Genomic DNA, 25,446 nt, shown 5'->3' with positions numbered 1-25,446 from the left:
ATTGCCAGTAGCTAAGCTGATGCCCACCAGAAAGAGCTGCCAGTAAGTTTTCCTGCATTAGGCAGCTAGAAATGACCTCTCTCCTTTCCCAGACGAACAAGTCCAGCAAATTCTAGGACAGGTTTTCAAATGAAGACACAAAAACCTGCCAAAATTCTTAAGTCAGCCCTCTGTGTAGAAGCATGAACAAAGCTCAGGAGAGTTGCTGTGTTTTAGTGCAATCATATGGAAAACTGCTTTGTAAGGGGAGATGTTCCTTCAGACAGCTCAGTGCTCAGACACTGCTTATGTGAAAAGAAACCATGATGCATCAAATACAAAAATAAATGCAGTTCCTAAGTCCTGTGATATTTCTTGATGCAGATAAAAAAGAGAAGATGTCTAGGTCTGCAGAAGAGTGGGAGGAGAGAATTGGCATTTCTAAATGTGCTGCCCCCAAGGGACTGGGTCTGTTGTCCAGAAAAGAGCAATGCAAGATCATGCTGATGTAAGGAACAGTAAGTTGTGATGATGCAGGTTGCAGCATTATAGGCTCAGTAAGAAGCCAAGAAAGCATGTTTCTGCTCTCCATGCCAGGCAGAGCAGAACCATGGAACATAAACAGCGGCCACAAGAGTGGGTAAGGACAGGGTCACCAGTGTCACCAGGTATATTGACCTGAGCAATGAGCCCACCATATTCCCCTTTGTCTCTACAGATCCCCATGTGTTATGGAAAAGTATGTGCCCTTGCTGCTCAGGGAGCTGCTGCTCACCTTCCTGGGCACTTTCCATCACCTCCCATTCTGGCCTGTGATGACTTAGGTTGTGTAACCATCTGATCGGCTGCTGTGCTGCAGTATCATTTCCAAAGTCAATGACAATATTTCTGCAGGATCTTTCAAATTTTATGCTGAAATCTTCAAATGACCCACTAAGACAACCTCATTTGTCTCCAGGAAGTATTCTGCTCACATTCTTGTACTTGGATAGTTCAGAGAAATTCACTCAGCACTCAGTGCATTGCTTTCTCACTAACTTTCTGTAACTAAATGCCATTCTGTACAGGCCATTAGTTTTGATCTTAACATTACTGCTGGTTAATTGTGGTTTTTGAAAAAAGAATTGTAGCAGAATTGCAGATCACTGTGCAAAATATTGAAGGAATCATGTAATAGCTGGACAAGCCATATTCTGCAGTGATTGAGACTTCTGTGATTAATCAAAAAGGAAGGTGATAGACAGTGTAATTTATTAATGCAATTCTACACCATAACTCACAAGAAAAAGAACCTTTTCTCAACAGCAATAGCAGCTTAAGGGAATACCAGTAAATGCAATCAGAGAGAAATATACTATCCTAGGATATCCGTTCCACAACTAAGGATGCTTCTAAGACTTCAAAATCATTACCAGGAACAAAACAGCATGGTGAGTGTTTGTTTAGTCAACAACAAGGGGGCATTGAATTATTTTGCTTCAAACATCTATGAAATTCTACCCCCCACAAAAAAACAAAAAACCAAAACAACCCCAAAAAAACCCAAACCAAAATCAAACCAAATCAAAACAAAACCATAGAGGGGAATCAAAGGGGAATTTTCTGCAACTCTTGTGTATTATTTTTTCAAGGGAAGATTGAGTGGGGAAAAAAGTGGCAGAAATAGCTATTAAGCAGATTCACCCCCCCCAATCCTGCAGTTGGTTATGATGAGGTCGACGACTCAGAGGTCTTTTTAAATGAAAAGTTTGAAAAAGTGTGCCAAAAGCGTGCCAAAAGTGCGGAAAATACTTTTCCTGGCGTCAAAATTTGTAAGAAAGGACTAAACCTCTGCGTTCATACTCTGCAGTTTTCAAACTGACGCTGATTGGCACAACGTTCCCTTCCTGAGGGTCGGTGCGGCTGTGCTTTAGAGTCAAATTCGGAGCTGGCCCGGCTGCGGCTAAGGCAGAGACGAGCCCTGATGCAGAGCAGGGCTTCGGGGTGTAGGACGGAGGAGAACCCCGCTCGCCCCGCATCTCCCGGGGAGGGGGGAAAAACAAACCTCGCCGAGCGTTTGCCGCTCCAGCAAATCAGCGGGAGCGACCGCGGAGCGGATCAATCCCCTTTAGCCTTGTCATTATCCGCGTGCCGCCCGGCACCGCCGCTGCACAAAAGCGGGAAGGGAAAAAGCAGAGCAGCGCAGTTTGCCTGGGACTTGGCCGCAGCCCGGGGGCAGGAAGAGGAGGAAGAGGAGGAGGAAGCATCACCCTCTCCGGGCGGGCTGACCACTCTGCCCGCATCTTCCTCCGAGTCGGGGGAGTGGAGGGAACCGCCTGGTGGTGCCTGGTAGGTGGTTACGGGAGGGAGAGGAGCAGGCAGAGCCGGGTGGGTGCGGGAACCCCCCGAGATGCGGAGCGGGACCCTATGGATGCGGTGTGAGCCCCCACGGATGTGATGTGAGATGCCATGTGAGACCTCACAGTTGCGTTGTGAGACCCCACGGATGCAGTGTGAGCCCCCACTGATGCTGTGTGAAACTCCACGAATGTGATGTGAGACCCCAAGGATGCAGTGTGAGACCCCATGGATGTGATGTGAGACCCACGGATGTGATGTGAGACCCCACGGATGCAGTGCGAGACCCCACGAATGAGATGTGAGACCCTACGGATGCAGTTTGAGACCCCAGGGATGCGGTGTGAGACCCCAGGAAAGTGATGTGAGACCCCACGGATGTGATGTGAGACCCCAAGGATGTGATGTGAGACCCCACGTATGCAGTGTGAGCCCCTGCGAATTGGATGTGAGACCCCACGGATGAGAGGAGAGGGACACCGTGGGGATGGGGGCAGTGCGGGACATCCCCCTCCCTCTCCCCGCGGAGCCACGGGGTAGGATGCCCCGGGCGTGGAGCGGGACTTCAGGGAACACCGAATAGGACCACTTGGGCATGTGCGGAATCCCCGGGAGCGGTGCGGGACGGTGCCGGTCCGATGCGACGCTGGAGCGGGGGCCGCGGAGCTGGGACGGGATCCGGGGGATGCCCGAGGTGGGGTGGGGACTCGGCTGAGCCCGCCCCCCGTCCCCTCCCAGCCCGGGGAGCCCGGCGGCTGCGGGGAAGCATCATCCCCGCCCGCTGCATCCCGCACCGAGGTTCTCCTGGCGCTTTTCGGGGAAAGCAACTCGGGAAGGAGGAGAAGAAGAAGTGGGTGCAACCTGTGCTGGGGTGGGGGGGTTCATGTCTCCAAAACTGCTTAATCGTTCTAGTCTAGTGCTGTTCTAATGGCAGGCTCAGAGCTCAGCCTATGCGGGAGGCTGCTGGCCCCCCTTCTCCTTTGGTTTTCGCTAAAAGCAGTGCAAAAGCAGAGCCTTTATGGACTTAGGAATGTGTAAGTAGAACGTGTTGACGTTGAATAGGTCACTTAAGTCTCAGGTTTGGCTTCCGAAGCATGAAGCTCAAGGCATCTCCCTCACAGGCAGTTTTATATTAATGCAGTGGACAAAAACTATAGTAGTTTTCTAAAACTTAGCATTAGCAGTTTGCTGTCCCATATAGGGGACATTTGATATTTCTCTGGGTTTTTTTGTTTTGTTTTGTTTTTCCCCTTCTAGCTCTATTTCTCGAACAAATTGACCGCTTTGTTGAGTTTCTGAGCTCTCTGGCTCAGGACTCGCACCCCACTCCGACCCCCCAAAAGGAGCGGCTTGGGGGACCAGTGCTGTCACGCTGTTTTCTTTGCCAGCTTCTCCGTGTCTGCCGTTTAATGGCTTGTGCGGGAGTGGATCAATAGAGATGTCTCTGAATCCCTTTCGCATTGCAGAGCTCTGCCTTGCCTTTTAAAAACACATTTAGAGTAAAAAGTAAACTAGACGTAAGCGGATCGCTACCGGAGCCTCTGTGGCTGAAGAAATGCAGAGAGGTCTCCTTTCTCTTTGTGGCTGATTTAAAGTAGACCTAACTCATTTGGGGATAGTTTCCTTAATTTTAGATCCAGGTGGGTTGAAGGGGCTTTTTTTTTTTTTTTTTTTTTTTTTTTTTCCCCCCCTCATAATGACTTTTCCTGTGTTCTTCCATAAGACAGTGTAAATCCTCACTGCTCAGATTCTGGATTTTCTTGCCAGTGTGACAGCCTTGTGTCAATACTATTATACTATTTCTCTTTTGCCTAATGCAAAGCACCACTGCTGGTTATTCTGGGAGCTGAACTCAGAATGCCTGCTGGGGAAGGTAGATCTCACGATCCGAGCAGCGGCAGCATATTGATTCCATTAGCAGAATTTACAGAACTACCAACAGATTCTGTTTTACGCAGTCACTTTCCCAGATTTAAAGTTCTCTTCAGAGCACTCGTTGCTGGTCTAGGCCAATAGGTGGCATAAGGTACTCAGGCTAACATCCTGAGGGGACAGAGGAGGCAAGAATACACTTTGTACATGAGACAGGATTTTCAGAGGGTTACGTGTGAGCCAAATTTTGGGTGTTCACCTTGGGATACCTTGCGAAGGTCACATTTTCAGAGGTGAGTCCTGCATTCTTATTTTCCCCAGTCACAAGTACTGTATTTTACAAAATACTTTTCTAGTCTAAGCAATGAGGGTTAAATATTCCAGTTTTGGTAGGATTTGATCAGTATTGAGATCTTAAACCCAGTAGGAAGCAGAGGTGGCTTTTGGGGTTTGCAGGGTGTGTTAGTTATCTGCTGCTGGGGGGAAGTGTAATTTCTGATGAGAATGGAGGGGATTTGTATAGAGAACTCTATCCTCTGCTTGTTGCCTTCTACTTTTCTAGATTGCAGTGCTGAAGAAGGTAGTACTTGGGGGAGTAGGAAGGTTTCAGTATATCTATAAACTTCTACTGAGATAGCACTGTGGGTAGACAACTCTGATTTTATGTTCTGAAAGTGTGTAAATTATTTGTATATAGGTAGGTAGCAAAATGATGATAAAAGAGCTTTAGCTGACAGTAATCATACCTACCTTTTATATGGTGCATGTTATCTGTAGATTTTAAAGCAGTTCTTTTTATAAGGCGGTGCAATATCATTATTTCAATTTAATTGGAGGAATTGAAGAAAGGGAAACGTCCAGAAATAGTGTCCGAATTTCCAGAGTCACAGTTCTTTACTTGTCTTTTGGACTTTCTTTATATAGGCTGAAAATATTTGTTTATCTTAAAATAAGAAAAAACTGTATTTGTTCATAGCAGAGGACATTAAATCTCCTTTTGAAGAGACCTTCGTTGAACACTGTATCTGAATGTCTGTGTCTTGTTATCAGTCTCAGCACTAAGGGAGCCCACAGAAATGGTAGCAGCTCTTCAACTTCCTAAATGTGAGTATGGGCAAAGGAAAAGAGAAGTTTTCTGCTGAACTGATGCAAACTCCATTGTGATCCCTAGCATTATTCCTGAGACAGGTGAGGTTGGATGTTTTCCTAAAATGTCTTTCGTAGAAAGAGAGAGGTCCTGAAGGAGAAGCATTTCTTTGCTCACCCTCTTTATTTCTCAGGGCAAGGAGAATAGATTCAACCATCAGTATCATCTTAGCTGTGGAATTACAGCTCTAGCAAAGGTAAAATCAACTATTATATTAATACTCACTGCCAAGACCATGGACCAAGTTCAGCCTCAATGCAAAACAAGGTTCAGCAGTGACTGAGCTGAGCTCCAGAGCACCTTAAACTCAGATGGACTTTGGAGAATGCTGGGCTTTCCCAGCTCAGAGTTGGTGCCTTGGCCAGAAGTGTGCTCTTTGTTCTGGCTGAGCCTCCAGTGAAGCCGGCATTGGACACATTGCCTGCCTCTGTGCTGGGATCACTGCCAGAGACTGCTGCCACTGCTCCTGTGGCTGCCTGCTATCTGCATCCCTCCTCTCTGATAGCTGAGCAAGCTGAGCCCCACGTGCTTTCAGGTAAACTAAATGCCAGTTAACATGAAGTGCATGTGAAAAGCAGATGCTCTGCAGAGGCTGATGTGAGCTAGAGTCAGAGTGAGAAGCAGATTGTATCCTGTTGGGCAATGTCTTTCCTAACAGTCCATTCTTCCTCTTGATTACTTGAAAACAGGTTGTGGCCATGCTTGCTTATTATCTTTTCTGCCGGAATCCCTCTTTGTCTAAGCCCATTTGTTTGCAGTGTGCCTCCTGTCCAAAGGCTCTAGATTTAAAGAACTTGTTTACTTGCTACTGGAGCGTGTATATTAAAGAGGCCTGCCCAAGGCTAATGACTAGAAACAAAGCTCAGGTCTCTAAACTCACATCATTCCCTGCCTTGCAAATTTTCAGTTATGGGACATCTGCCAAGGACACATAATAAAACAGAGCTCATGAATAAATAAAATGTATTCCACTAACCTGTGGATATTTTCTTCTTATCTTTGCCCCATCTGTTTGTTCTTATTTCTTGCTCTTCATCCTTTGCTTTCTATTTAGCTGCTTTTTCCTTTTTTTAGAGTTTGCTTTCTCCTTTTCCACTTGTGAGATCATCTTATTTTCTTCCTGTGTTCCCTCTTTATAACTGTCCTTGATCTGTTCAGTCAACAGTTCTGCACCAGTTAATGTAAGGTGTTCATCTGCTCCAAGGTGTAACCCCAGTATGCATCTCTATTCTTTACTATTTATTCATTCTTATGCCACATTTCATTCTGACAACTTTTATTTTTCCATAATTTACTGATGCTTCTTCCCTTTATACTTCACTTTCCATTTTGTTTAAACCTGTTCTATCTTGTGTTGCCATCGTTCATAAGATATGTAATGTCCTAACAGCAGTGTGTTAAACTGCCGTCATCTGTCATTTGTGGATAACTTGCTCATTTTTTCTTAGAAGGGAGTTCCGTGACAGTTGCTTGTAATGATTTTCTTTTATTCTGCTCTAGAATAGATGCTACTAAAATACTTATCTTGCTTGTAGAAGAAGGTGGTGTTGACTATGTTGATCTTTAGTTTATGAGGGAGCTCATTCCACAGTAACTATATTGTCTCAAGAGACATTTTTCTGGAAAGATGACCTTTTGTGTTAGAAGATGCTGGTATGATACTGTTCTTGTTCTGGAGCTTAGTTTATTCTGATTTCACGCCACTCCCTGTGTTAGAGATAAAGGCAGAGATCTTAAACTTCATGTGTTATTCTGCAAGAAGTTAGAGCAAGTCTGGAGTAAGTGTGTTGGTTTCTCTAGTTGAGTTATTTGTAATTTTGATATAAACGATTGTGAAAGGCTTCACTCATTTTGCCCTCTCTAAATTGTTTTCCTCACTGATAACTGTTCTGCTAGGTGCTCCTCATGTCCTTGGTCTTAGCATGGTTTTCTGTTCTCCATCTCTTTATCCACAAGCTCTACAGCTCATCTTCTCACCGTTCTCATCTTCTCACCAAAGTGCCATATCCATTTTGCCCTCCCATTCCTGGCAGGTGAGCAGGGACTGAGATAGTTCTCAATTTACTGGCTCTCTTGACTGCTTAAAAGGCTTTTATAGCTCAGCCTTGTGGACTTGCAGCTGCATGCCCTGACTGGAGACTTCAGTCTTCTCACTGTGTCTGCTGCCATCTCTACCAGGTAGGTTTATCTCTTGAAGGTTGAATTTGGACAGGGGGAGCTGCCTGATTTTGATCCAGCAGAACTGATCCATGTGCAGTGGCAGTCAGGCAGCACTGCACTATCCTTACCTCTGACAGCAGCAGCAAAAAATGCAGTTGGCCCCTTTCACCCTGCAAGGTTGGTGCTGGCGAGGTGTGAGTGCTCTGGAAGTATACTGATTCTGCTGCATCTGCCTCATAGGAGTTTTAAATTAATAAAAAATTGTGAGATTTATGGACAAAAATTGTAATAGTCTCGTAAAGCTTAGTATTAGCAATTTGCTGCCCCGTATATGGGTCATTTTCTATTTCTCTGTTGTTTTTTTTTCTCTGTTTCTCTGAGCCTAGCAAATTGACTGCTGCTGTTGATGTAACTGCAGGCAGGTTACCTGTGGGAGGCAGATTACTGACTCAGGAAGAGTCTGTGAACAGCTTTGATTTGCATGGAGGAGTTAAGACAGTCTGGGTAGTTTGATAAAAGTTAGAAACATTTCTGATAGCTCTGCTTTGCTTCTTCCTTCTCTTCTGCCTCCTCTTCTTAAGCTGGTGAGAGTTGACGCTGCTTCCAGCAGTGTTAATTGCTCTGAAGGCTTCATCTCAGAAACCTTGTTGCCAGGGGAAAGTGTGGTGCAGAGGGCAGGGGGATTCTTTAGTTTAGTGAGAGAAGAATTGTCTTCGTAGTTTGTGAGGCGTAGTGATAAATCTATAATATTACTTTAATATACAATTATTGTCAATCAATATGTTTAAAAGGAGGATGGTGGAGGATTTAATATGTCCTAAAGAGGATTCCTTTTTATTGAAGGTTTTATTATATCTTTTTCTTTTTTTAATTAAAATTCCTTAGCTATCTGAATCATTGTAAATGCTGATTTAACTGGATTACGATTCCAAAGCTGCTTTGTAATTTTATGAACTCTGTTTATTGCCAGTTGAGAGAAGAACAAATAAAGCCATAAGTTATGTTTTGATTTTGAAAATAACCAACTCATTACTGCAGCACAAATTTCAATCAGTCCTCTATGTTTTAGCCCTAGCTAGTGGCAGGCACTGAAGGATGGTTTCAGTATGACATTTTAGTGGCAGACACCTTTTCCCGGAATAAGCAGCTGGAAAGGATGCTGCCTTGTATATTCTTCTTAAGCTAAGAAGATCCCTGTGTAAAGAAGATCTCTGTGTTCCCCTGTCCAGTGAGATGTTAGCACTGTAAGGACAGCCAATACAGATCACTACCACTCTTTAAATTCACCCATGAAACTGGTGAAAGCTTGAGCTGAACAAGTAGGATAGCATGGATCTTTGCTGACATTTTAGCTCAGTGCTGTTAGTCTAGGAACACTAATAGTGTTTATGGTGTAATTTTGTTGTAAGCTGTTATTTTCCCTACTTATTTTTATTAATTTTTTAGGAGGACAGAAAAGTACAAAGCTAAGGCTGAGTTAGCTCTTTGGGTCTCATGGTAGATTTGACACTCAAATAAGAGTTGTTGGGGGACACCTTGAAACTTATGAATCTTAAAAATGTGAAAAACCTAACCCAGAAGCACTTAGTACTTGGCTATGTGTTTATTCCTGGCTTTTTGGGATGCTTCATCCATCTCCTGGCCTTGAAACCAGCCTTTTCTGAGGCCTTCTGGAAGTGCTAGAGGTAGGGGATGTGTTTTAGCCTTCTTAAGCTATCAGGCCTCCTTGGAGCTGAGCAAAAGCTGCAGTTGAAGAAAATATTTAAGAACATGTTTGTTTATTAGCTTGTAAGAAGTCCAGCGTGACTTGAGAGTCTTTTTGTTTGTGTATATCTACCTCTATCTGAAAACTTTGGACTGAGTCTCAGCTGGCATCTGTGACAGCTGCTGACCCTATGCCTAAGACTTGAATCTTAGGCAGTCAGACATGTTTCTCTTAGTGATAAATCTTACTGATTTCAGCTGGTATTGAGTGTTTATGTATTCAGATACAAAGTCTGAACTTTAAAGATCTTCGAGGCTCCTGGGGCCTTTGGGAAGCTGCTGCACAAATGAAGTGAGAGGCAGAAGTCATCATTTTTCTCTCCAAGGTTTTTCTGAGCACATATTAAACTACTTCACTGAAACACAGACCAAAGAAAGAAATGTAATTTCAAGTGTCATCTTCTTCCTCCTAGTGAGTAGCGAATTAGCACAGCCAAACAGTTTTTTGCTTAAAGTGACGTTTGTTGGTACTTTGCTTCAAGCAGCAGCTTATGAAGGGAAACTTCCAAATAAAACAAATTGTGTATTGCACTTGAAGTAGTTTCTTGCAATGCACTGTATATACTTAATTAAATCTAATTCTTTATCTGAAGATATATTGTTAGAGTCTCAGATCTCCTTCTAGACCTGTTGATATGGGCTGCTTCTGTATTGTGGTGCCTTTGAAATCTTTGGGACTCACTGTGGGCGTTTAATGAATCTGTCTAGCTGAAGTTTAACCCAGGCAAAAACCTAAGAAATACCTTGCCCTATTGAAGTCTTCTGCAAAACCTCTGCAGATTTGGTGGGATTAGGATTTATGCAGCCACCTGTCTTCGTTTTTCTTTCTGGACATTTTTATGGGTCATCTCAGAAAAATATGTTTGTAAGAATAAGGTGAGAGAAGGAATGACCGTGTCCAGATTTGGATTCTCCACTACAGACATTGACATACTGAGTCCCACAGAAGGCCATCAAGATGGTTGGGGGTTGGAGCACACAGCATACCACGAGAGGCTGAGAAAGTTGGGTTGGTTCAATATAGAGAAGAGATGGTGCAGAGGAAACCTTTCTCTGGTCTACAGTTACTGATGGGTAACTTTTCGCAGACATTCACAGCACTGGGATGCAAGCCACTGAGCCCAAGCTGGAACAAAAGACAGTCTGATTAGACTTTAGGAAAAATATTTTTCACTGTAACAGGGGACATAACACTGGCCCAGGTTGTCCAGAGACTTTGGGAAATCTTGGATATATTCATATGTCAATTGGTCCTGAGCAGTCTGCTCTAACTGGACCAGCTTTGAACATTGGGTTGGACATGATGACCTTGAAAGGACCTTTTCAACACAAATTAGTTTGTAATGCTTCCTGGAAAGTCAAGAGGAGGGGTGGAACAAAATGATGTCAAATATAAGACTGGCGCACATATGTCCCAAAATGTGAGTGCTACAAGAAATTAAACCTTCTAGAGGCCTAAGTACGGGTAAGGCTTACACAGAGGCACTGAACAGTATGTCCCCAGAGCTTGAGCTGCATCTAATGTTTCTGTAGCACCATGCTACACTCTATCTCCCACTCTGAGATGGCACTGGATGGACACAGGTGGCTGTCTTGACTTGTAGCATTCTGGATCAGCTGCTCCCAGTGTTGGATGAAAGGCTGCATCCAATTCCTTTTCTGCATCCAGAGGTTTCTATGCTAAATTAAGTTTCTCTTGCAGGTATTTTCTCCAGCCCTCTCCACATATCCTCCCTTAGCATGTAGCTTCATGTCCTACATGCTGACACATTGTAAAAGTCACTTGAATACTTTGAAAGTGATTGTTGGATGGAAGCAGATTGCTGGACTGACATAAGTGAGATCTAGAGCTTTGCTTCAGTTATCTTTTGTCAAGAGAATGTTTTTTGAACAACACAGACTCCTTTAGTGACATTAATGTGCTTTGAACACGAAGGTTTTTACAGTGTTTCAGTTGAAGTTTTTACCCAAATTAACCACAATAACAATTGCTTGTGTTCTTGTTGCCTAAGAGACTCTGCAAGCGACTTGGAGAATTTAATCACTGTAAAGAAAACTTTCGTTTATCTCTGAGATTAATAGACATTTTCAGAACAAAAAAAAATAAATACCGCGCAACTTTAGCTACTCAGACTGCCAAGTAAAATTAGATATACAGCAACGAAAGAAATGGAACTGTTATCGAGAATTTTTAGATAGCCAGTTTCTGCTGTCCATCCTCAGTGCCTCCATCCCATTCCACATCTACACTAAATATATACATCCATGGGTCTGAACTGCAGAACAAGATGCTTAAGTAGATGGTAGGAAAATAGTTTTGAGAGAACAAGGACATTCAAGCACTGGGCTACATTCCACAGCCTCTCTGAGCAGGCTTTGTCATGGAGTTTAAATAAACATCTGTCGAAAATTGTTTAGGAATACTGATCCTGCCTTGGGATGGAGGAAGGATTGAATTGTATTACTCTTTGAGGTTCATCCCAACCTTACTTCTGTAGTCCATAGTGTATTGCTAATGTAACCATTTTATTTATAAATAAAAATACCCAAAGTGACCAAGATATGCTCATAACAATATTGTGGAGGGAGATTTTTTTTTTAAGCAGCTTATCCCAATGTCAAGTCTTTACAGAATAAAACTATAATGGGTTATAGGTAGCCAATTGAGTGGTTTAGCACTGTGCCATCTGTGGCTGAATTGCCCTACTAGCTCTTTTGGTCTTGACAGTATTAGTGAAGGTTTGATTGGTAGCAGAGGCAGGACTGACTTCATATTTCTCCTTGCAGCTTTTTTCTTCTATGATGTCCTGCAAAGTAGTCCCATGATTTATGTTCATAGATGTCTCTTCCCAGCATAAGGTGGAAGAGTTCTACTGTATGGGGTGCATAGATTTGCCATTGTTCAGAACAAATTTTTCACCAAGTGGAACTGACTCTTGTGATTGGACTTTTAGAAACACCATTTTGCTTCTAAAAGGAAAAAAAAAAAGAAGGATTAGGAAGGGAAAGAGATAATGTAGGAGGAGAAATGATCAACAGTTCAGCTACATCATGAGTAATCTGTGCTAGGATTGGAGGACAATTCCTCAGACTCCAAAGTGAGAAATGAGAATAACTAGTTTTCCTTTACAATAAAAAATGTAGCATGAACTAGCAAATGGAAAATTTTGCATATCAGGTAAATCTTCCCAATGGTGAGTTAGATCTTGATTTTATCTCTCTGTTACCCTTTCACAAGAGATAAAAATATTCTATTTCACTGAACTCCATATTCCTTTCCTTAATATGGAAGAGTTATGGTTCACTGTGGGTATAATTCACTTCTGAGCAGAGGATCGTGAACCTTTAATACTCTGCTTGAAAACTCAGGACAGTCTTAAATTGTTCATGAACTGGTGTATTAGAGAAAAAAAACAACGCGTCTAATTGTTTATCCCTTTATGTTAATTCTGAAGGGGTTGCAGTGGTAGGATAGATCGTGCAGTTTCTCACCTCTGCCATCATAGCCTCTCAATGCAACCACTGACTCCCGAAACTACACTATAAATGCGGGAATAACATTTAGGTTTTCTAGTCTAGCTAAATGTACCTTTATAATAAAATGAAGAAGTATTTGAAGATGTATTATTTTAGGAAGAATGAGTTTGCGTAGTAACATTAACAGCCCATCTGAGTAGTTTTGCTGAGTGACAGCAGCAGCGTGCATGCTAAACAGGGGCTACTGAACCTGCCACAGAGTCCAATTAGAGACTGTCCTTCCTGTTTGTGAGGACAGTCCTAGAAATTACTTTTTTTTTTTAAGTGCCTGCTATAGGGCTGTTCTGTCAGAATGATTTGACTGCTGGTTCTGGGCCCAAATACACAATCCTGTGTCTGAGAGTACCAGATTGAAGAGAATATTGGTCTCAGGGAATGTGGGCTGCACTTGTTTTTGGACTGCTGATCTACTGTGTAACCTCAGGCATGCTGCTTTCCCTATAGATATATCTACATTATCTTGTTTGCTTAGGTAGTATAGTTTTTCAAAGCCAAACTACCTCTGTGAGTGAAACAGATTTTTACCTGGGACCTCCTTAGACTCTAGAATAATCAGTGATGGAAGGAATGCAGAATTATTTTTAAGAAATATGTTGATGTACTTTTCCTCCATGTCATTTTTCCTGTATGTATAAGTATCTGATGCTGGGATCATTGTCAGATGTTTTTGACCACTATAGTACTACAAATTACAGCAATAGGCATAACGATAGGATGTTTTTGTTCATCATGCTTATTGGAGAACTACTTGAATAGGAACAATGTAGGAATCAGTGGAAAATAGAGTCCAGGGTGTTAATGTGAGGCAGGGAATCTATAGAAACTGTCATCATTGAAGAGATCCTTTGACCTACAAGTTCACTTCAAACAGTATTTCTTGTTTTGAAATTGTGCTCTTGGTGGGTGCCATTAAGATGATCCGTCAAACAGAATTATAGCCAAAAAATTAAACTGGAGAGAGAGGATTTTGCCATAAAACAACAGCAATGTTGACCTGGTTGTAACAATGCCTTAGGGGGTCTTCTAATTTTCTTAAATATTTCTGTGAACTTTAGCAACTGGGACAATATAGCTTATGGAAATGCATCATGTGGGTGGCTGTTGGTGGAAGCTGAGAGGTGGTGTAACTAGAGCATTGCAACTACATTTAATTAGTGGGGATTTACCAGTAGATTTTCAAGCAAAGACATTTTAGTCTGTCAATTCCACTTAGTTAAGGTGGATAATGATCTTTTAATTTTATATGAACATAATATAAACTGCAGAGCCTTTGGGAACGTTGCAAGGAGTAAGGCTTGTTAGCTGTTATGGCATTTGTTATCTCGAGGAGCTTTTCACGTTAGGAAGAGGATACCTTTTTCTTTTTTTTATTTTTTTCCCCTTAAATAGCTTTGCAAGATGATATTCTGATAACTGAGTGATATTAGATCTCACTCCGTGCTCTTTATGTATATGAGAAAGCAAATGAAATAATAAAATCACTGACTGCATTCCCAAAGACTACAGCTGGTGCTGTTTTTTCTAGCCCTTTTCTCCTACCCACCCCTTGGTGTATACTCTGTCCTTACCAGCATCCTCATAGTGAAAATCAGCAGAATTTTGCTTTGGGAGGGTTCTTCTTACCTGGTATTAGCCCTATGCAATTTACACACCTTAGTGATATAGACAGCTTATCTGGTCAATAGAGAGATGAACTTTTCCAGTGGATGATTCACTCAATCTGAGAACGTGCACCTAAACTAAGTGGTATGAACCATGGGTTGGAGATTCTTATTCTATTCTTGCTTGTGTTCTTTCACTTTGAATTATAATAGCTCCATTACTTCCTTATACAGTCTTTTGGAGGAGGTAATTTTTTTTTTTTAAAAGAAACTATATTTTGCCTAGAAGATGCTTTTTCCACAGATATGTATACTTAAAAAATTTTACATTTCACTGTCATCAGTGTTCCTAGCAGCTGCTGTTGTTTCCAAATGATCATAATTTTGTTCTGATTTCCATTTCATTGCAAAGATACACAAACATTTGGCACAAATTAAATTTCTGAAATAGTCTGGTGACATCAGTAGAATTGTACTGGAGTGAATTTAGGCAAGTAGGCTCACGGAGAAGTGACGTCAGAACAAAATTTGGCCCTGGATATTTCAATGTAACCTTTGTTTACTTAAGGTCTCCTGGGAGGTTATACTGAATCCATTTTAAGAGAAATGAAGTTGCGTAATTCTGTTATTTTATGACATTTTAATGCAATATTCTGGATAAAGGGTATCACTGCCAATGGAATATAAAAAAGAAATTACAATGAAGAAAATAATGTAGCTGCGGAGTTTATTCTCTTTGCCTCACAGTGTCCATAACCACAGAGCAGTTTCGTCAGATGGTTGTGTTGTTTGTGCCAGATGACTTTTTATAGTTAACCTCTGCCTCCACAGACGGTTTGCAAGTGATTTTACAGTTAACTATGTCAAATATTAAAAAGGAGAGTTGATATTTACAGCTTATATCATAGTGAAAGCGACTGTGCCAAGTAGTATTTCCTTACATCTTTTCAGGCTTAATTACATGTGCTAAAGCAGTTATTACTGCACAGCTGACCAGTAATAGCTTAAGTCCTACTAACTGGATTTCAGTCCAGACCTGTTATTTCAATTGATCCAGTAAATTGTACATGCATTTGGAGATTTTACTGTGCTCAGGGAGTCAGAAAGCATAGATAGTACTTTTACGTGGTGCATCAGATTAGTATTTGCTTTATGATGAGGGGACAAATTCAAACATTTAAAAAATCAGTGAAAATTTTGATCATAAGATGAAGATTTTTAGGCTATTATCCACAGCTTTTTAAAGGTCTAGAACTGCATGTGTGTAGCTAGGATGATTTGCTGCAGCTCTTAACTCTCCGGAAATTTGCAGAGGTTAGAGCCCAGCTGGTTGTCTGCATCACTAAAAGACAAAAGCTGATGCCTGGGATATTGGTTGCCCCAAAAAAGACTCTTAAGAGTGAATTTGCTCAAAACTCAATTTTCTGAATTAAGAAACTTAATATAGAAATCTTCCAAAATCATGAGATTCTTTAGAAAAAAAATAATCCCTGAGCTCTGTAAATTGTTTATAGAGTTACAGAGATTTGCCTGCCCTTTCAAGTTTGTGTCAGTATTGTATCTCTCTTAACTTCAGTGTGAGTAAGACTTGGCTCTTTTTATTTATATTCTTTCGGTTGCCTGAAATGTGTATTTTCTCAGTCCTCAGAAGTTTATGAAGTGCTGCCATACAGGAAGCAAGAGGTGAGGCTATAGGCAACACAGCCATGAAGCAAACTGTTAGAAAATCTGCAGGATGTACTGTCTTTGAGTATTTTAAGTAGCAAAGAACAACATAGTCTATCTGACTGTAAACCGGTTCAAATTTCTTTCCATTGTGTCTGGATAATCACAAACAGATTAATGCTAACAAAAGATGAAACTGTCCCAATTTGAAATTACCAGTAGTTGAGGTACTACCATGCTCAAATGTGCAGCAGATCAGAAAAGATGTGCCAAAGCTTGTGATGTAGGACCTCATAGAATATGGGGACTTTGTGTAGAGAATACATGAAAGATAACTGAGAAATAGAAACTTTGCTGACAATTTTGTTTGTGGTATAGGGATCCACATTGCCACTAAAACTCTTTTAGGGGATTGTTCCAGAAAAGGCTGGAAACCATGGCACTTTGGGGTATGTTATATATCTGTGGCATAGCTCTCTCAGAGGAACCATATATATGAACTCTGTGTTGGTGATTGTCCTTCTGTGAGCTTTAGGGATTTCATAGTGTGTTAAAAGCACAGAAATGTGCTATTCCCCTTCCAAGCCAGACAATGGGTCTGTGGCCTCACCAGCAATGTGTGACTGCAGAACTGCTGGCTAGAGCCCATGTCTAAATTGGATTGGGAAGAGTTGGATCCTGTTGTTTTGTTTTTTATTCTAATGTTTGTATCCTTTTCATAGAGCTTTCCTTATGACTGGCTTTTATTTGGCCCTCAAGCTTAACATTTGGAACTTCTGTTTGTTGGTTTTTTTTTTCCAGTATCTTGGAAGATAATGTTGAGTCTTCCAGTAAGATTCTTTTGTGTTTTGTTTTGTTTTCTATTCTATATGAGTTCTTACCCAGTAGCTTATTGAAACAACTGAAGTAATTAAAGCAACCAAGTAACTAACATCTGGTACGTGTTTGCTTACTCTCTTCTACTCTCTGCAGGGCAAGCAGTGTGTGCTTTGGAATGGTTAGCAGTTTATTATGTTATATATGAATACTTGTTGTTTACAGAAGATCAAAGAGGTTAATGTTGTACTTCAAGTTGAGAGTTGCAAAGTTTGTGGTAGCTCAATGTTCTTAGGACGTTCATGACACAGGCTTTGACACTGCAGGAAAACATCATTTCCAGCTGAGCACTGTTTTACCCTTGAGTAAAACAGTTGGTTGAATAAGTAAAGGGTTCCCTCAAGTAGAGAACATGTTGTGCTGAGACAGAAGTTGTCATCTGTGGTCATTGTCCTGTGGCTGGAGTCACTTGTTTAAATGCTACAGATTGTTCTGATGGTGCCTGGCACAATAATGTCCTGGTCCATGCCTCAGGGATCAAGGTCCCTGCAAGTGAAACAAGACGTTCTGCAGATCATGAAGCAGCTCTCGACATTGTTATCAAAACTTTCCTGTACATTCTTGCCTTAATCTAAAAATCACATAATAGTAGTATTATAGAGGATTCTGGATCATGGCCTTCCTAAGCAAGATCCATTTTCTCCCTCTATCTTGCACAAATTATGACTACAATGCCCTCAAAACAAAGCAGTAAATTGTTGCTCACTGAATTTATTATAGAGACCAATTACGTGGAGGCTCCATTATGAATATCATCTGCATAATCAGTATGGTTTTATATTGCTGTCTCAACAGTAAGGCAGTCTAGTGTGCTAAGGATTTGCTAAGCACTAGGTTCTTGCTTTACTTATTTCTGAGTAAAACTTGCCTTCTTTTTGTTATTGTCAGAGGTGCCCTCAGATAATCTGAGATCTTGCCTCAGATTTTTTATAGTACTAGCTTACATTGCTACTGCTTTCATCTTAATGAATTGCTGAAAGTGAAGCAGAGATTTTATTTACTGAAATTAATCAATAAATAGAGTCTTTTTGGTTTTGAGTATATTTTGACCTCCAGTCACCCCAGTCTATGAGATTTTTTTTTTTTTTTAATTTATAATGTTGTAAACCACATCTTGGCTCTAGATCATGGCTGAAGTGTGGTACTGTTTATCAGCTGAGTCCTGCTGCCTTTCATCTGTGCATAGAGATCAGTGTTTTTATTTTATGTCTTAATCATTCCTAAAAGCTGAGCCTTAGGAAACGCCTGGAGCAACCGTATCTTACAATCATTCTGTTAGCTAGTAAATACCTGTCGTCAAACTACATCTTAAAGTGTAAAATCACTTATATATGCACAGTTTATCATGCCATAAAAGCTGACTATTCTCTGTCTTGCTTACTTAGAAAGCAGTTTGTCTCATATAGAGCTTCCTCCCTTCCCTAGTCTTAGCAGAACAAGAACTTTATCTTCATTGTAGGGTAGGCTATGCATACAGTAAAATTAATGTTTCAGACTAATCTGGATTTAAGATGAGTTGTTTAAAGGGGCTTGTAGTGTGGCCAGGAAAAATATGCTTTTTCACATTTTTTCAAAATAACATTTTTCTTTCACTATATAAATAGCATTCACTCTGAATAGGCATCTTTTTTTTGCAGAAATAATTACTAAAGAATATATGTAGTTTCAGCGTCTTCTGGCCTTGGTTGTTCATGTGGTGTATGTGTCAGTAGTTGTTATACACAGGGAGATTTTCGGTAGCTTTGGCTGGAGTGAGTCCCATGAAGAAGCAGAAGTAGAATACATGAGGTTTATAGCATCAGACCCTGTGTTCTTATTTGTGTGGAAGACTGTAAAAAATAATACAAGGAAACTGGTAAGAGAACAGCACTGAGTAGATCTCTAGTGATATTTGGGACAGATGTAAAGAAACCTTTGTATGTTGGGAAGATAAAGTTGAGGTGAGCGAGCGGATCATGGCTCAGAAAGTCCTTTAAAACCTCCCACTAAACAGAGAGGTGGATCTGTATTAAAACCTGATGTACCCTGCCACCATGAACTCCCAGTGATCTGTTTCTGTTTTCACCCTGTCTGGAAGACACTGGAGTGCAGAGAAGGCAACAGAAGTCCTTTCCTTCATGGCAGTTGCAGGGAGTTGCTGCTCCTCTAAACAGTAAGTGTTCTTCATCATAGAGAAAATAAATCATTGTATTTTAGAGATTCTATGAGATGGTTTCAGCTGGAGGGATTCAACTTCTGGCTGATAAACTCTTCAGCTCTCCTGGCATTTTGGCCCTTTCCCTCCCAGTGTGGATGTGTATCTCCATTTCCTTTTCCTCTCCTTGGCAAAAGGAAGTTTTTAAGGCTCTGAACTCAGTTTTTAAGGTTTTTCCTATTTCCATTTTTTTGTTATAATAAACAAGTGACAAGGACAATATTGCAAATGAGGGCTGATGCAACTGTAGAGCAAGAGGGAGTTCTCTCTCCTTCATCCTGCAGTAAAAGGTCATTGGGAGCTCTGCAGCAGAGTGGGTCCCTTCAAGGCAAGCAGCCTCGCTGGATCCTTCCATCTGGGATGATAGACTTGGGATCAGTAGCTGGAAAATTGCTCCATCTCTGCAATGCAAACTGATCAGTCAGTCTGTTTAAAAATAATGAAGAAGTTAATTCTGGATTAGGTAGAGGTGCCTAAGAAGTTGCATAATGAGTTACTTTTGGTGACTGATGGAGCTGTAGCAATGGTGGAGATGCAGACTTCAAGTTATTCACAGTTCATTCATATCAAGAGGTCAGTTCAGTTCAGTCAAGTCTTCCTTCTCTATAAGGGCCCTATGGCTCTATTCTTTCATTTGAAGCTGTGGTAAGAAAACACTTGCTATCTTTAAAAATTCAGGGAATGTGGCTATTTGGCTCAAAAAAATCAGTCCATTAATACAAGTACCTGAGGCTGAATTGTTCTAGCTATCATTGAACAAAGACTGTGGTGTGGGGCTCACCCTTAAGGCACAGTATCCCAGCTGTCCACTTCGGCACTTATCAAAGTCTACTGTTTGAAGAAACTGCCCTGATTTCTCTTATGTAAAGCAACCATGATGCACACACTGAGAAGAGGGAAATAGATATGACCTTAATGACCTTCATTAACTGTGTTGGGAGAGGCACAGAAAGATGGACATGTATAGAAATTACTGTCTGTTCCCCGAGTAACTTCCTCAAGCCATTAATGAGCACCAAAGCAATTTTGCATGATATGAGTCCATCTGTTAGAACTGGAGAATTACAATGCTCTGTTGTCACATTTAAAATTCATTGAGTTCCATATTAAATTGAAATAAATTAGTGTAGTATACATCAATTAATGTTTAAGTGTCAGAGATAAAAAAAATTTGCTCTCCTCATGATCAGAAGTTACATATAATCTCCTGACAAGTGTAAGAACTGCCAATTTTGGTTTGAGGGCAACTGTTCCTTAGAAGGAAAGCAACAGCTAAGTTTTCATGAAAAGGTTTACTTATTTGCTAGTAACTATACCTGTCTTTTTAAATTCAGTTTCAACTGAATGATTTAACTAACAGTAAAATGTGGAAACACTGAAATGTCCTTCTGTCTGCAGGTGTGCACAATAACTTGCTGTGGCAAAATTTCTGTGGCAGTGCCATCTCTGGAAGCTGTTGTTTCCAGAAATGACATTTCAACACCAACTTCTCAGCATTACTGTAGCCGTTGTGGCTATGCCGTGGCAGAATAGGAAAAGCTTCTGGAACTGACCAAGGTCAGGAAGGCTGTGACACTCCAGAAGGAAAGCAGGTAGAAAAATACCTTGAGGGAGTGCAGATACTCAAATAAGTACCGGACACAATGCTGAAGTCAGGAATTGAAAAGCTTCAAATGCACATTTGATATGTTTTCATGAATAAAAAAATACTCTTTTGTGGATGATTCTTGAAAGAAATTAATTGATATGACAACAGAAGTAATAGCAGTCCACATTCAAGCAGACAGTATTGAAAGTGGTGGATTACAAACTGCAACATCATATAAAACAATACAACACTACTGAAACTGTAACTGAGAGACACCTGCTCTTAAGCATGTCCTGACTGTTTTGATGGATTGACAATTTTTCTTTAAACTAAAGATTTTTTACATCATTGAAGTAAACTTATTTCATGACTATTAAATTCAATGTGATTATAGAACAGAGACCAATTTACCTATGAACTAGGCATTCTTCCTCCATGCCAGAAAAAATTAAGGAGAGCTAAATGAGAACCTATTGCTTTCAAATTTCTTAAAGCTGTGTTAAACCATCAAACTAATTTAAATCTAGTTTGTGAAATGCTGAACAATGTTATTAATAATTTAGTTTCATTATTTGTTACAGCATTTCACAGTAACTGGAGGTGGAAAAAAGAATATATCACAAGAAAAAAAATTGATTAGATGCTCTAACAATATCTTATTTTCCTTTCAGGTTCAATGTAATCTTGTTGGGCACCAGCAGTGGAATCTTCTGTTCAAAATGGTTTATGGTGAATTTTTCCGCAGACCTGGCAAAGATGCTGAACTTATCAATTTGAATGTAGGTGGCTTTAAGCAATCTGTGGATCAAAGCACCTTGCTCCGATTTCCCCATACCAGACTTGGGAAACTTCTCAAATGCCATTCAGAAGAGGCTATTCTTGAACTGTGTGATGACTACAGTGTTGCGGACAAGGAATATTACTTTGACAGGAATCCTTCCTTGTTCCAATATGTTCTGAATTTTTACTACACGGGCAAACTTCACGTCATGGAAGAACTTTGTGTCTTTTCCTTCTGCCAGGAGATAGAGTATTGGGGGATAAATGAGCTGTTTATTGATTCCTGCTGCAGCAATCGGTACCAAGAAAGGAAAGAAGAAGGTCCTGAGAAAGACTGGGACCAGAAGAGCAATGACAGAAGTATAGACTCCTCTAATGAAGAGTCATCCATATTGGATAAAGAGCTGGAAAAGTTTGACAATCTGTGTTTTGGTGAAATAAGAAAGAAGATCTGGGTCAGAATGGAAAATCCTGCTTACTGCTTGTCTGCCAAGTTAATTGCTGTGTCATCCCTGAGTGTTGTCCTGGCGTCAATTGTGGCCATGTGCATTCACAGCATGCCAGAGTTTCAAAGGCTGGACGCCAACGACAGAGAGATTGAAGATCCAGTGCTGGAAGCTGTGGAGATTACATGCATCATCTGGTTCACCGCTGAGCTAGTGATTAGGCTCATTACTGCTCCAAGTCAAAAGAAGTTCTGGAAGAAACCACTGAATATCATTGATTTTGTCTCTATTATCCCATTTTATGCCACATTGGCTGTGGACACAAAGGAAGAAGAAAGTGAAGATATTGAAAACATGGGGAAAGTTGTTCAGATTCTGCGGTTAATGAGGATATTTCGCATCCTGAAACTCGCCAGGCATTCCGTGGGACTGCGGTCTTTAGGCGCCACTTTGAGACACAGCTATCAGGAAGTTGGACTTCTGCTTTTGTTTTTGTCTGTTGGTATTTCTATTTTTTCAGTGCTTGTCTATTCAGTGGAGAAAGATGATGACTCATCAGAACTGCACAGCATCCCTGTTTGCTGGTGGTGGGCAACCATCAGCATGACCACTGTTGGTTATGGGGACACTTACCCGGTCACGCTTGCTGGAAAGCTGCTTGGCACCCTATGCATCATCTGTGGGATACTAGTGGTAGCACTTCCAATCACCATTATTTTCAATAAGTTTTCTAAGTACTATCAAAAACAAAAAGATATGGATCCAGACCAATGCAACAATGACCGCAAAGAGAAATGTAATGACCTACCTTATTTTAACATTAGGGATATTTATGCAAAAAAGATGCACTCCTTCATTTCTAGCCTTTCTTCAGTAGGAATTGTAGTCAGCGACCAAGATTCAACAGATGCTTCCAGCATCCAAGATATGGAGGATGTTTATAACACAGCATCTTTAGAAAATGGTACAGGAAAATGAGTTGAATCACGTTCTCTTCCCTTTATTTCTCTTCTGATTCTCGGTAAATGTGGACTTAGAAACTTCAGTGAATTTATTAAAAGCAGTTAATTCTCAGGGTACTTAACTCTCAGCCATATTTGGACATTCTTTGCTCTGAGGATGCCATAAAAGCTTCATTGTTTATATGAGGCTTTAAAATATGCCTCATATGGTGGTTTCATTTTTTACACAACAAATGTTATGCATTTTTGGGCAGAAAAAGTCAGGAAAGCAGTTTTAAATATGAGAACAGTGTTTGTTTGGTTTTGTGGAGGGTTTCTTTATTTGTTTACTTGGTTAATTTTTTTCCCTGCAGCAATCTGATAGCTCATACAGAATCTGCTTTTATAATTTGCTGCTGTTCAGGTAGAGATACATTACAAACATGTAAGAACTATCACACAAGTCAATGAAGTATTTACCTGCAAACATATAAGGAAAAAGAAAGAATTACGTACATGTAAAACTGTGCTCACTAACACATTTATGTGTGCTCACTAACATCTTGGAGTTCAGATCCTATTGACTAAGTTGGGGCGGAAAATATATTGGAACATACTGTTTTTACTTCATGGACGCATAACATTTATGAATTTCTTTCCAAAAGCACAATACATTTTCAGTGAAAATAAATTAATCCCATTGTGCCTATATTTTTTCCAGCGTCCAGCATGGCCAAGCTCTGTCAGATACTAAAGGATCTAAATTACTAGTCTCACTATGAAATGTCTGGGATAGGGTAGGAGAGGAGCTTTTGTACCTAATAGCCATTTCTTCTACCACTGTGAACCTGAGCAATTCTGGTGACTGGAGAGAATCCTGCTGTCATTAAGACCACCTCAGGGAGTTTGCCAGAGGCTTCGTTTTGCTAGCACTGAAGCAAATATCTGTGGTGGTCTTTAGAAGTTATTACTCCCCGTAGTCAGCACTGCTCATTTTCTGGAGGTTACTGCCTTGGTGGTAGAAGCATATGTGAACAGCATCTCGTCTGTGCTCGTTCTTAGTCCAGGACTGTAGTACCAAGCAACGGAGATGTGTGAACGTGCTCTCCTCTACCATATATCACCAATCGGGGATATAGAATGGGCACTGCACGTGGGCATCCATATATGAAACTATTTCAGTTTCTTTTTCTAGAGCCAATCTGTTGGTGATGGCAGCTCTCCTGGTTTGTACTATGGGCTGGAGCAATGCACGTTGCCTGGCAGAGTGCTGCAGCTCTGTGTGTTCCTTTCCTCTCCAGGAATTTCTTATGCAGCTAGTGAATCCTGCTCTAGTTCAAACTGCATCTTCTAGGGCTATTTTAAAAGGAAAGCCAGCCCTCGAGTCTAGCATAGAGGAATGCTAGAGAAACTCAAGGATCTTGTAGAAGTCCATAGTGTTTCTGAACACTCATTTTCTTTCATTTGTCTAGTGACTAAATTAGATTCTGGACAATGAAGGATTGAAGATACTGTGATGTTGATATTTTCCTTAGAGAGTCTTCACATTTTTTTTTATATGTTATTATTGGGCCAAGTGCTAAAGCCCTTACTGAGTTTCTGCTCAGGCAGATCAAACTCCATAGGAGTTGACTTCAAGACTGGGTCAAGCCTGAAGATGGCAATTGATTTTAGCGTCTGCAAAGAGTTGATTTTTCAGGTATCTGCCGAGTTTTCTGTTGAAAAATACATTGAGTAGCTGAGTTGCACTTATATTTACTAAAGCACAGAGCTCTAACCTCTTTTTGAGGTGGAAAAGCAAAAAAGCGTAGTATGGATCAACCTATACCGTGGAAAAAGGTGTCCCTTTGTATTGGTGTGCACCAATATAATGACATGGGACTTAAAGAGAATATTTTGAGCTTCAGAGAAGCTTCAAAATCGGGCTTATTACTTGCTGAGTGTTATAAATGTATGTGATGCTTCACAGATAATTAAGATTAATTCTTCCCGTACTCAGCATAGGAATACCAAAAGGGAAAGTTACACTAAATTGTTACTGAACAATTAACATTACAGAAATGCAATTACATAAAATATTTAATGTGTATGTGCATATGAATCTAATAGGAACCAGCAGAATAACAGCATAAAAAGTACTCTCTGTCCAAAGAAACTCTCTTGGTAGTCTTCATATAAAGATATACTACATTGCCACTGAAGTTCAAAAGCAATGAAAAATATTGTAATGCAACAAAAACTGCAAGTTTGTATTAAATATTTGAAAAAAACGTTTTATCAAGCATTACCCAAAGAAATTTTGTTAAATTTCACTGACTGATCATTTGTCATGAAATTGATAAGCTCTTGAGCAAACACATGAATCAGTCTTAAGGCTGTGACATTGTTTAATTCCCCCTAACTTTTTTTATGCATTGACACAGCTTGCAGCAAAGTGAAGCATGTCTTTTGGAATGCATCAGAAGGTAAAGTACATAGCCATGTATCATTGCAGTGTACGTTATTTTACTTTCCATGATGAGAAATTGTTTATTTTCAAATTTGTTGTATCTTAAAAAA

At 40.5% G+C, this 25,446-nt stretch overlaps 1 protein-coding gene across 3 annotated transcripts; it reads left to right on the top strand.

Annotated features, from left to right (window-relative positions):
* Positions 1 to 2,223: 2,223 nt before the first annotated feature.
* KCNS3 (potassium voltage-gated channel modifier subfamily S member 3) lies at positions 2,224 to 24,566 on the top strand. Of its 3 annotated transcripts, none has more exons than XM_069851051.1 (2): positions 2,224 to 2,307; positions 21,392 to 24,566. In XM_069851051.1, the coding sequence occupies exon 2, from the start codon at positions 21,440 to 21,442 to the stop codon at positions 22,922 to 22,924; it is 1,485 nt and encodes a 494-aa protein (XP_069707152.1). In that variant the 5' UTR covers positions 2,224 to 2,307; positions 21,392 to 21,439; the 3' UTR covers positions 22,925 to 24,566. The 3 variants fall into 3 exon arrangements, 2 of the variants coding, with proteins under 2 accessions (XP_069707152.1, XP_069707151.1); XM_069851050.1 differs by lacking the exon at positions 2,224 to 2,307 and adding an exon at positions 16,334 to 18,116; XR_011336896.1 differs by lacking the exons at positions 2,224 to 2,307; positions 21,392 to 24,566 and adding exons at positions 18,017 to 18,116; positions 20,531 to 20,707.
* The last annotated feature ends 880 nt before the right edge of the window (positions 24,567 to 25,446 follow it).

Source organism: Phaenicophaeus curvirostris, chromosome 2 (assembly GCF_032191515.1).
Source record: "Phaenicophaeus curvirostris isolate KB17595 chromosome 2, BPBGC_Pcur_1.0, whole genome shotgun sequence".
Classification (NCBI taxonomy): domain Eukaryota; kingdom Metazoa; phylum Chordata; class Aves; order Cuculiformes; family Cuculidae; genus Phaenicophaeus; species Phaenicophaeus curvirostris.
The sequence above is the reverse complement of the archived record's forward strand: the minus strand, read 5'-3'. Positions and strand labels throughout refer to the sequence as shown.

Bases quoted from the DNA above. Each gene is read 5' to 3' on its own strand.
- KCNS3 (XM_069851050.1), top strand. From the start codon at position 18,066: ATGGCTGAAGTGTGGTACTGTTTATCAGCTGAGTCCTGCTGCCTTTCA. The intron at 18,117-21,391 runs GTGCATAGAGAT...TTTTCCTTTCAG, and splicing joins AGTCCTGCTGCCTTTCATCT to GTTCAATGTAATCTTGTTGG.